This window comes from Xenopus tropicalis, chromosome 2 (genome assembly GCF_000004195.4).
Source record: "Xenopus tropicalis strain Nigerian chromosome 2, UCB_Xtro_10.0, whole genome shotgun sequence".
NCBI classification, from domain to species: domain Eukaryota; kingdom Metazoa; phylum Chordata; class Amphibia; order Anura; family Pipidae; genus Xenopus; species Xenopus tropicalis.
Window position 1 is genome coordinate 20,283,471 of NC_030678.2, and position 12,959 is coordinate 20,296,429.

The 12,959-nt window shown below is 38.6% G+C and overlaps 1 protein-coding gene across 1 annotated transcript in view; it reads left to right on the forward strand.

The window, feature by feature from the left end:
* Positions 1-12,959, forward strand: part of tmprss15 (transmembrane serine protease 15) — a 195,244-nt gene that overhangs the window by 115,561 nt on the left and 66,724 nt on the right. Inside the window, exon 15 of the mRNA XM_031896188.1 lies at positions 5,979-6,119. Coding sequence (XP_031752048.1) covers positions 5,979-6,119 — 141 coding nt within the window. The remainder of the gene's footprint in view (positions 1-5,978; positions 6,120-12,959) is intronic.

The following is a 12,959-nucleotide window of genomic DNA, read 5'->3' on the forward strand; positions in this document are numbered from 1 at the left end:
CTGTGCCCCCAAAGATGCCCCCAGTAGCCCCCCATCTTCTTTTCTGCTGATTCCCTGTCCATGCTCTGTGCTGCTGGCACTTACCTGAGCTTCTGGATACCAGGTCCCATACCTGTACTTGTCTTTTACATGAATATTTTATTATTGTTCTGCACAGTCAAAGTCAAAAGGGACATTTTCAGGAATCCATAGTCATCATATATTCTACAGGTATGGGATCTGTTATCTGGAAACCAGATATCCAGAAAGCTCCGAATTACAGAAAGCCTGTCTGCCATAAACTCCATTTTAATCAAATAATTCAGAATTTTTCTCTGTAAATAAATAAAACAGTGCTTTGTACTTGATCCCAACTAAGATATAATTACCCCTTATTGGGGGCAGAACAGCCCTATTGGGTTTATTTCATGGTTAAATGATTCCCTTTTCTCTGTAATAATAAAACAGTACCTGTACTTGATCCCAACTAAGATATAATTACCCCTTATTGGGGGCAGAACAGCCCTATTGGGTTTATTTCATGGTTAAATGATTCCCTTTTCTCTGTAATAATAAAACAGTACCTGTACTTGATCCCAACTAAGATATAATTACCCCTTATTGGGGGCAGAACAGCCCTATTGGGTTTATTTCATGGTTAAATGATTCCCTTTTCTTTGTAATAATAAAACAGTACCTGTACTTGATCCCAACTAAGATATAATTACCCCTTATTGGGGGCAGAACAGCCCTATTGGGTTTATTTAATGGTTAAATGATTCCCTTTTCTCTGTAATAATAAAACAGTACCTGTACTTGATCCCAACTAAGATATAATTACCCCTTATTGGGGGCAGAACAGTCCTATTGGGTTTATTTAATGGTTAAATGATTCCCTTTTCTCTGTAATAATAAAACAGTACCTGTACTTGATCCCAACTAAGATATAATTACCCTTATTGGGGGCAGAACAGCCCTATTGGGTTTATTTAATGGTTAAATGATTCCCTTTTCTCTGTAATAATAAAACAGTACCTGTACTTGATCCCAACTAAGATATAATTACCCCTTATTGGGGGCAGAACAGCCCTATTGGGTTTATTTAATGGTTAAATGATTCCCTTTTCTCTGTAATAATAAAACAGTACCTGTACTTGATCCCAACTAAGATATAATTACCCCTTATTGGGGGCAGAACAGCCCTATTGGGTTTATTTAATGGTTAAATGATTCCCTTTTCTCTGTAATAATAAAACTGTACCTGTACTTTATCCCAACTAAGATATAATTACCCCTTATTGGGGGCAGAACAGCCCTATTGGGTTTATTTAATGGTTAAATAATTCCCTTTTCTCTGTAATAATAAAACAGTACCTGTACTTGATCCCAACTAAGATATAATTACCCCTTATTGGGGGCAGAACAGTCCTATTGGGTTTATTTAATGGTTAAATGATTCCCTTTTCTCTGTAATAATAAAACAGTACCTGTACTTGATCCCAACTAAGATATAATTACCCCTTATTGGGGGCAGAACAGTCCTATTGGGTTTATTTAATGGTTAAATGATTCCCTTTTCTCTGTAATAATAAAACAGTACCTGTACTTGATCCCAACTAAGATATAATTAATCCTTATTGGATGCAAAATAATCCTGTTGGGTTTATTTAATGTTTTATTGATTTTTTAGTAGACTAAAGGTATGAAGATCCAAATTACGGATCTATCTGGGATACCCTTTGTCCTGAGCATTCTGGATAACGGGTCCTATACCTGTACTAGAAATAAAGCCAAATACTAAGTGATTACAGTAAGGTTAGCAGATTATGTGGTAAGGGAAACTTCTAGAAAATCTATCTGTAAGGGTTGCAATTCATTGACAGCATTTGTATGTAAATGTAATTAGTGCAAACCAGTGTTTATGAGATGCTTCTCTTATTTTAATGAGCTGGTCACATTAGTTAGACTTAGTTGCTCTGAATATGAAAGTCATGACATTTTGCATGTACGTTTTTTTAAAGGGTGAGTGTTTAATTGCACAATAGACACTTTAATTAATTCTCCAGTGGGGCAGTTTTTATAGGTCATAGTTACAGATAAGTAATACTGAAGAATAATGTATTTTGAAAATAATGAGGGAGATTTTTATAAAATAATGAATTACCAATAAGTCCTATATCTATCAAAACATGTTTTCTTGGCTATACTTTGGTGCATAGAAAATGTTCCTTACACTTTGCATCGGATAAAAACGTAGATGAGAACACAGCTTTATACAATATTATTATAATTATGTATAAATAAATATTGAACCTTTCATGTGCACTTACACAAGGATCGCTAATTGTGATGTGCCATCTTGGAGTGGCTCAATGTGTTCCATAAAACTGGTCATTAAGAAGTGTTCATTTAGCAGGGTTGTCAGTAAGTGCATGTTTGCCTAATTTGACTACCTAAGGTTAGGGCCCATTTGAGCTGATCCATGGCCAGTGAGCCAACAGAGGACCATATTAACTGCCTGTTGCATTCTTGCCCAATGGGATTTGAAAAAATGCCCAGTAGATTAGTGGTGAGCTAATTTTTTCACCAGGCATGGATTCGCAGCAAATTTCGTCATTGCCGATGTGTTTTGCAAAACTTCCGTGAAAATTTACAGCGGAAAAATCTGTTGCATGTCAAGAAAACTAGTTACGCTTCAAATTGGGCGTGGTTGCATCAAAAAAAGCGCGGGTGACAAAAAAAAGACGCTGGTGACCCAAAAAGACGCGGACGACCAAAAAAGACAAAGGCAAAAAAAATTGTGCGACAAATGCGTTTAGTGAATTTTCTTGCCTTTTCGCGAATTATATGGCGAAGTGAAACAGGACAGATTCGCTCATCACTTCAGTAGATATCTTTCAATTCCCAAAGCAGATATTTTTCAGGCAGGACATAGTTTTGTCCCCATACAAGGGCCAATAAGCTACCTAGTTCAGTCAAAAGTGAACGTCAAAAACATCCAGGGGTACAATTACACTTATAACCAAAAGTATGAACACAACTACTACTACTTGCCCCACATCTTGTTCCAAAATCAATGATATTGTTCTCCTTGGGTAAAATCCTCTGTTCTTCTGGGAGAGTGTTCCACTAGATCAGTGGTCCCCAACCAGTGGCTCGTGAGCAACATGTTGCTCCCCAACCCCTTGGATGTTGCTCCCAGTGACCACAACACAGGTGTGTGTTTGTAAAATCCTGGCTTGAAGGCAAGTTTTGTTTGAATCAAAACCAGATGTACTGCCAAACAGAGCCTCCTGTAGGCTGCCAGTCCACATAGGGGCTACCACATAGCCAATAACAGTCTTTATTTGCCCGTCCCCCCAAGAACCTTTTTAATGCTTGTGTTGCTTTTTTACTTTTAAATGTGGCTGACAGGTAAAAAAGGTTGGGGACCCTGCACTTGATGTTGGAAAATTGTTGGTGGGATTTGCTTCCATTCATACTTAAGAGACTGGACGTTGATTTTGGGAATCATGAATGGCCTATGTGTGTTTCCATTCATCTCTTAAGTTTTCAGTTGGGCTGAATTTAGGGTTTTGTGCAGGCCAGTCCTTCTACTCATACTATTCATAATACTGTATGGACCTTACTTTATGTGCAGGGTTATTATCCTGCTGAAATAGAGACGATTCTTTCCCAAACTGTTGCTGCAAAGTAATGAGCTGGTTACCTTAGATCACAGACCTAGTTGCTCTGTTGGAGCTGGTTACCAACTATCTCTGCAACCCAGTTCTGTATGGACCCCACTTTGAGTGCAGGGTTATTATCCTGCCAAAACAGAAAAGATCCTTCCCCAAACTGTTGCTGCAAAGTAGGAAGAACAGCATTGTTATTTCATTGTTAATAGTGGAACCTGTGTTGCCAATGATATCTTTGGGTTAAATGGCCAATTCCAGTAATTATAGGGCTATCCGTGTACTTTTGTCCATACTATGTACCTTTTCTTACCTTACCTATGCAGCATTGGTCAATTCTGCTTCTAATTCCCCAAGAATGGTGTATTTGTTGGGGGGGGGGGTAGGTTGTTTCTCAAGCACCAACATTTCTCCCCCATATATAACCAAACAATCCCCCAGCTGACCCCAGCAGACCTTCCACTATTTAACACTTTCTGCTTATTAACAAGTGAATGGTGTTCTTGTGAATGCTAGAGGGAGACATTACAGCATAACCTGTCAAAAAGGGGATCTGCGGCAGTAAATTTTAACAAGTCTGAAAGATGTTGCTGTAATGTTTATTATTGATAGAAATGGAAAAGAGAAAAAGCTTTTACTTTGGCAAACAGTACAGCTAGAAATCCATTGTAAACATGTCAGCAAATGTTTTAATATAGACATATCAGTTCGCTGCATTATTAAAAAAAAAAACACATTTTCTGAGAAAAAAGTTGGAAATTTAAATGTTGTATATCAACACCAAGCACATTAAAAAGATGCTGGAAGGGTTTTTATTTATTTATTATATATTGAGAAGCCTAAAACAAAATATAAGAAACCGAAAACTTAGAACCTAAGCACAATGTATCCTAAGAGTTTTGAGCAGCAATGAAATATTGCATTCTTAAAAACAGCCATGGCCCACAGAGGCCCAAGCCTTCAGACCATAACTCATGCCTTGGTTTGCAGATACAAGCAGTATAGCAGTCATTAGCTATTGCTAGGCACAGGGCTAGGTGCTAATAGTATTGCACAATTGCACCTATCAAAATTGCTTTGTGCTAGGGTCTGGGGTATGAGCACCTGAACCACCATGTACCATGGGTAAGATTATTCTACTTTACCTGCTTAGACCTATACACCCATCACAAATTTACCTTATGTGCCTATATACTGATTGCTGATTTGCCTGTTTGGCCTGCTGTGAGGCATAAGGAATTAGCGATGATCCAATTTTTTCACCAGACATGGATTCGCAGCAAAATTCCAAATTTCGCCATTGTCGGATTGTTTTGTGAAACCTCTGAAAAATGTCGCTGTGAGAAATTTGCGGTCACATAAAAAAAAAGTAAAAATATGGCGTGGTCGTATAAAAAAAGGCGCAGTTGCGTCAAAAAAGTACCCTTGTTTGGTAAAATTTTTGCTGTTTTGTAAAATTTTCCATAGTTTCACAAATTTTTTGCCGCACCAAAATTGGAGAGATTCACTCGTCACTACAAGGAATCCCTGTTCTACCTACCTTCAACAGGTAGGTAGGTACTCCAGATGCACCAATTTAGTTATGTAAAATTTAGTGATGAGCGAATCTGTCCCGTTTGACTTTGCCATAAAATTTGCCAAACTGTGAAAAAATTTGCGAAATGGGGAAAAATTTGTAAACCGTGCCCTTTTTTTACGCATTTGAGTGCCGACTGAGGACAGGAGTAGTGGTGAGAAAATCTGTCCCATTTTGCTTCACGGAAAAAAATTGTGAAACTGCTGAAAAGTTTGCAAAACAAAAAAATTGCCGAAATGCGGCTACCACATGATTTTTTTTTTGATGAGCGCAACTTTTTTTGATGTTTTTTTCTCACTCTGCGAACTTAAGTCTCAGTGAGATTTTGCGGCACAAATGCAGAATTTCGCTGAGTATTTGATATGGAACAGCAATGAACAGCACCTTCCCACAGACTTTTTAAAATTGCTTGTGGTAATTAAAACTTCCAGTTTGGCACCAGTCTAAAAGTAAATTAGTGGACTGGCAGTTCCGGCCTGATTCCAAGATCAGTTTAGGCCTTAAGTAACGGATAGAAATGGAGGAAAGAGACAACTGATGGAATGTATTTGAACTGATAGCAATGACTCCTTAGCATGGCATTTTTTTCTTGTAATTGTCTTCCAAGGTCTTTGGAATTGAATTTTTCTGTGTATGTTATTGTATCAAATATCTTCAATGCTTGAATATTGTTTTCCCTCTACTGTTGTTAAAGTATAATATTTGCAATGATTTTGAAACCACTAAATTCTCAATTTCTGTTCATTTAGCTGTTTATACTGGAAGTGCTCCAGTAAAGGACGTCTTCTCCACAACCAGTGCAATGTCCGTCTACTTCACCAGTGACTCCACTGGAACAGCAAAAGGATTCCTTGCAAACTATACTACAGGCCTCCGCCTTGGCATGCCAGGTTAGCAGTCACTATTCCCCTTCAACTTCTGGGATAAACTTCAACATGTGAAATTATTAACCCTCATTCCAATTAATAGTAAACATGGTCAGTGATAGCCTTTTAGTTTGGCTGAAGTCATACCTGGAGAACTGCATTTTGAAGAGAGCCTAGAGCACAATGGTGATGGGGGGCGCTGGGTCTCTTCTGCTTGCCTTCACCTACTTTGGGCCCATCTAAGTCCAGCATACTGAATCTTCCAGCCAATGGCGTTCTGGCTTCTGGGGGATTTGTAATGCAAGTCGGTGGAGGATGCTGAGCTGAAGCAACAAGGGTGGGGAGTTGCCGGGGTGAGCGGGTGTAGGACTTGCCTTGGGCACCCTCAACCTTAGTCCATATAACATTTACATCAAGTGCAAATGCTGCTGAACTCATCAGCTATTAAAAATGAATTTTCCTGGGTTTATACACATGTATTGATTTGCTGTGTTAAATTTATTGTTATTGCTAATATAATTATACTTTCTTCTCTGTGAAAGTTCTAAAACTGGCAGCCATACAGTATATAATCACTTTATTATAATATCTTTATTATAATAGAGGCCTACTAATTAACAGTTTGCTAGAGGGGGTTGCAGATCAGAATATTGCAATATGTACAAATGAGGTTAAGAATGCACAGAAAAAGCAAATATTAAAGTCATCTAAATAATTAATTTCATCTTGAAACTAATGGGTTTTTTAGTTTCAGACGGAACACTGTGGAATTAATTTACTTGATCTCTGTATCACCCCCGTTGCTGTTTCATATGAAGCTTACAAAAAATCAAACTCCATTTCAAATAATTTAAAGAAAGACATGAACCATTACAAAAATTAAAAGCAGGACTATGCATTAGCCATAAAATAATTGCTCGTGCTGTATTTCACTGCTCTGCTCCATCTTTTTTCCCAGCTTGCAACTGGTGCTAAAGTGTAGACCAAGTTATTAAAGAGGTATCACACATTCAGGAACCTAGTGCTAAAGGGCCAGGCCAGAGGGGAGAATGATGGGAACTCTATGTGCATATTGCAGCCTTCCATAATGTAACTGGACCCAATGGCTCGGCATTGTACACCAACAAAGATATAGGACTTATGTAGGACTTGTTGGACCTCTGGTAAAGACAGATTGGACTCTCGATTAGAAAAAATGTAAATATAAATATGTGGTATTATTTCGCTCAATTTAGCGGGGTGCACATTAAAACAGGAGAAGGAAAGCTGCCCACCAACGTTTTTTTAATATGCTGAGAGGAAGATTAACGGCAGGGGCTCTGTGGTGCCTTGAGAAACTCGCCTCAGGCGGCAGCACATTGCAAAAAGTAACTTCAAGAGCTGAAATTACAATTTTTACATCAGAATTTTGGGTCTTTTAGTGCAGAGAGCACTATTTCACTCTCTGCACCAGCAATGCAACCTCTCCACCTGCTCAGACGCAGAAAAAAAAACCACAGGGTGGGGGGCACGGCAACCACAGGCCACTCTAGGGTGGCACTTACCCCCTTTCCCTCTTATTAAAGGAGAAAGAGTGATAAAAACTCAGTAAGTCTATGTAAATACAGCCATAAGCACTCACAGAAACACTGCACTGAGCTCTCTGTCAAAAGATTTGTTGTATCTGTTTTCCTGTGCCAGAGACACGCAGCTCTCTGCTCTCTCCCCTCTCCTCCTCACCCCTCCCTCAAGAATGCTAAAAACTCCCTGATCTGATCTAAGCCAATCAGCAGGAAGCTGACTCATAGGGGCACATTTACTAATCCACGAATCCGAATCATGAATGGGAAAAAATCGTATTGGAAACGAAAATTTCGGAAGATCGCAAATATCACGAAAATGCCTACGAAAAATTCGTATTAGTCACGATAATATCGTATTGGCGATCCGAAAGTCACAAAATTTTCGTACTGAACAATTGTAAACAGCGGTAAAACCTTTCCGATTTTTTCGTGCTTTTGTAAATGTGCCCCATAGTCTTACTAACTGAGCATGTTCACTTGATCTGTGCAGGAATGAGGCATTATGGGAACTTTCTTTACCCAGCTCAGCATTTTTTCTTCCTGTTTGGCTTCTGATCATCTGAACAGGTGAAATATGGGGAGTAGTGATGAGCGAATCTGTTCCGTTTCGCTTCGCCAAAAAATTAGCAAATCTTTCAAAAGATCCGCGAAACGGCGAAAATGTTGTGCGGCATATTATAATTAATAACATTATTTTGTCGCACGGCTATTCTTTTGTCGCGCGGCTATTCTTTTGACGCCCGCGACTATTCTTCTTTGACGCCGGCGACAATTTTTGGACGTGCAGCGAATTTTTCTGTGGCAAATTTTTTCATCCGTTTCGCGAAACAATTCACCAATGGCGAAACGCTGAAATTCGCCGCAAATCCATGCCTGGCGAAACATTTCACCCATCACTAATGGGGAGACTTAAGGGTACTATTGAGAGAACTGAAGGTATGCCTGCAGCTTGAGATTAACTCTTTATTAACCTTTCCTTCTCCTTTAACGGTTTAGTGGTAAGTACTAGATTTTAGGGCTTATGTACGTCCGCAAGTGCAAAAGTGGTCCCCACACTTGCCTGCAGTCAGTTGCACATAAAACCACTTTCATTAAAGGCCCTTGTGTCAAAATGTGCTCCTTGCACTTCAGTTGCACTTGGCACACTCAGTCCTTCCTTTCTTCCATTCGCCCCAGTTTAGTTACTGAAGAGACAGACTGATTTCCAACAAAGCATGCTTGCAGTGGTGTCAGTGGTGGCAAGTGAGACTCAATTGTGATAGGTGCAGAGCAGTTGTGCCAAGAGCATTGCCCCTTTGGGACCACATGATGCCAGTTCTGGTTAAAAAAGAACCACTGCATTGTGGGGAAAAAACATGTTGATGGCTTATGAAGCATTGAAGTATATGGGTATTTGACCTGCTGGTCATTATGTCCCTGTAAGATCTTATTGAGGCCACTTTCCTTAATCACAATACTACAAATTTTCAAATAGGAACCATTTGTATTTCTTATAGGAGAATATTTATTGTTCTTCCTTTTATTGCAAGTGCTGCAGAAGATATTATTTGGCACAGCTGAGAAGGCATACACCCCTTAGCTCATAGAACTACTTCTTATTCAGCAAGTGTTTCAGTGAAAAGAGGCTGCCTGGCAATTTTCTTCATAGTTCCACTGCTCAAAAGAGAATAGTCTCTAAAAATGATTCAGAAATAACCTTAATCACGTTTTCTTCTATAGGAGAAGAAAATGAACTTTACAACCTCAGCGCTCTGTTAATGAGAAAACATTAGTTACCATAATAGTGATCATATTGCACATATTGATTTATGGAGTAGAACTTTGTTTAGAACTATCAAAGATCAACACAAGCAATCCCCATGAAGTCACCTTACAAATTAATTTAAGCATTATGGTGTTGAACTGCAATATAAGTTAATTAGCTGTGTGAAATGGTGTGTTTCCAGTTGACAATTTAAGATAACAAAAAGCAACCGAGCAAGTGTTTGTATTAGAGAAGCCAAGACACAATGAAAGTAGTAAAATATACTTATCTATTGGAAGCTGAAAGGTCACTACTTCAATTCATGGAAGGGAAAGTAAATACATTTACTCAAAGGAGCAATACACAATATAAGCAGCATAAATAGAATAGCAACTCTTCATACACCAACCTCTTCACATCTAGTGTAGAATCCCCCTCTCCTTCAAAATAGCCATCTGTATATGGATATAATGCACACATTCTATTTATTATAGTGGCAAGTTCAGACACACAGATGGATGAAATTCATTATATAGAGATCCTCATCAAAGTCAGTAGTGAATAAAAAAATGACAAACACTTTTCTCTTTCTTCCCATTTGATAAACAGAACAGCTCATTTAATATAGGTTAGGACACATGATACAGATTCCCCGCCCCAGGGAATAATTAATCCTTATTGGAGGCAAAACATTCCCATTGGGATTGATTCCTTATCCTGAAAACCCCAGAAGGGATCTAGCGAACCTCAAAAAAAACTTACGCCAAAAAGCGTGAATATTCGCGAACTTTGCAAACCCCATAGACTTCAATGGGAAGGCTAACTTTAAAACCCAGAAAAGTCATTTCTGGCCAGAAAACTAATTTTAAAGTTGTTTAAAGGGTGCCACGACCTGGACAGTGACATGCAGGAGGGGGATCAAGGGCAAAAATTTCACTGAAAAATACTTTGTTGACACAGCATTGCGTAAAATCGCAAAGGCAGCTGGCAGGAAATACGCGGAAATACGCGGCGTTTTCGCGCTATTACCACCATGGAAACTGGATTTGCGGAAAAACGCCATGTGTGGCTTGCGCGGCGTTTTTAGGCCGAGTATAAAACGCAGCGTAAAAACACCACGCGAACCCAAATTGCGAACATACGCGGAAAGTTCGCGAACTTGCGCGTTCGCGAACACCCGATGTTCGCGCGAATTAGTTCGCCGGCGAACAGTTCGCGACATCTCTAAACCCCAGGTCCCAAGCATTCTGGATAACAGGTTCTATACCTGTATACATATGAAGGGACTGGAAATGATACGAATACAAAATGTGCTGGAATTTTCTGACAAAGAAGGACCATGAATTTAAAGTTATCAGCTGAGGTTCCATATCATGATGTTGTCGTTACCAAACCCACATGTGCCAAGTGTGATAACTAATAAAAGTCTGGAGCACAATTAGCTTGTGGAGAGCTAATGGCACCTGGGAGAGAGACAGTCAGGATAAGACAGATATAGAACTATGGGGGGACAAGTTCTGAGACACAGTGTCAAAGGTTGTCTTGAAGTGTTGGTTTCTCTCCAGAGTTTCCATCTGTGTTGGTTTCCATCTGTGTGAAGTCTTCTGTTCTTTGTTTGGCTTTCCTCCCACAGTCCAATGCATGCTGGTAGGCTAATTGGCTCCCGATTAGAGGCGGCTATACAAGTTCAGATTTTAGTCTTCTTCTGATGAACATTCGGATATTAGTCATACATTTAAATGCAACGATCTGAAACTAACGTTCAGACTGAAATGGTAGGATAAAATACAAATCGGAAGATGTTCTGAACATGAAATAGTTGGCAGGCACCAATCGTATGAAAGTGACTCCCATTGTAGGTCCCCCAAGGATATCGTCGGATACACAATACATGCACAGATTTTATTGTTATCCATCTGAAATTTTCTAACCTGCCTGAACTACTAAGCAACCAATCGCCATGGTAAAATTAAATTATTGGCACGATAATTTGAAGTCCACACATGGTCCGAAAATCGTACAAAAATAGGTATATATATATACAGGTGTGGGATCCCTTATCCGGAAACCTGTTATCCAGAAAGCTCCGAATTACGGAAAGGCCATCTCCCATAGACTCCATTACAAACATATCGTTCTAATTTTAAAATGATTCCCTTTTCCCTGTAATAATAAAACAGTACCTGTACTTGATCCCAACTAAGTTATAATTACCCCTTATTGGGGGCAGAACAGCCCTATTGGGTTTATTTAATGGTTAAATGATTCCCTTTTCTCTGTAATAATAAAACAGTACCTGTACTTGATCCCAACTAAGATATAATTACCCCTTATTGGGGCAGAACAGCCCTATTGGGTTTATTTAATGGTTAAATGATTCCCTTTTCTCTGTAATAATAAAACAGTACCTGTACTTGATCCCAACTAAGATATAATTACCCCTTATTGGGGGCAGAACAGTCCTATTGGGTTTATTTAATGGTTAAATGATTCCCTTTTCTCTGTAATAATAAAACAGTACCTGTACTTGATCCCAACTAAGATATAATTACCTCTTATTGGGGCAGAACAGCCCTATTGGGTTTATTTAATGGTTAAATGATTCCCTTTTCTCTGTAATAATAAAACAGTACCTGTACTTGATCCCAACTAAGATATAATTACCCCTTATTGGGGGCAGAACAGTCCTATTGGGTTTATTTAATGGTTAAATGATTCCCTTTTCTCTGTAATAATAAAACAGTACCTGTACTTGATCCCAACTAAGATATAATTACCCCTTATTGGGGGCAGAACTGCCCTATTGGGTTTATTTAATGGTTAAATGATTCCCTTTTCTCTGTAATAATAAAACAGTACCTGTACTTGATCCCAACTAAGATATAATTACCCCTTATTGGGGCAGAACAGCCCTATTGGGTTTATTTAATGGTTAAATGATTCCCTTTTCTCTGTAATAATAAAACAGTACCTGTACTTGATCCCAACTAAGATATAATTAATCTTTATTGGAGGCAAAACAAGCCTATTGGGTTTATTCAATATTTAAATGATTTTTAACAGACTTAAGTTATGGAGATCCAAATTAGGGAAAGATCCCTTATCTGGAATACCCTTGGCCCGTGCATTCTGGATAACAGATCCCATCCCTGTATATATATAATATATCTAAATACATAATGGTCTCTTCTCTTTCACAAAGTATACATTCTTTTACAAAGTATTGTTATTTAAACATGTTATTATTTTATTGTATTTCAAAATATCTGAGCTTTTTTAATCAGACGATTGACTGGGTGGGGCTTTATATCGATAACACATAAAAGATGGCTGATCACACAAAACCACATCAAACACACTGCAGTAAAACCCAGGACTTGCACTTCAAAGAAACATTTTTATATATAAAATATAGATTTCAAGCTCTTCTAGAACAATGCTTGATGTGAATGGATGGACTCTTTGAAGTTCTTTGCAATTTGTTGATGTCATATAAATATAGGATAATAAAATAAAGGCATGGATTTTCACTACTATAAGGCTGCTGTGCCTCTGGGC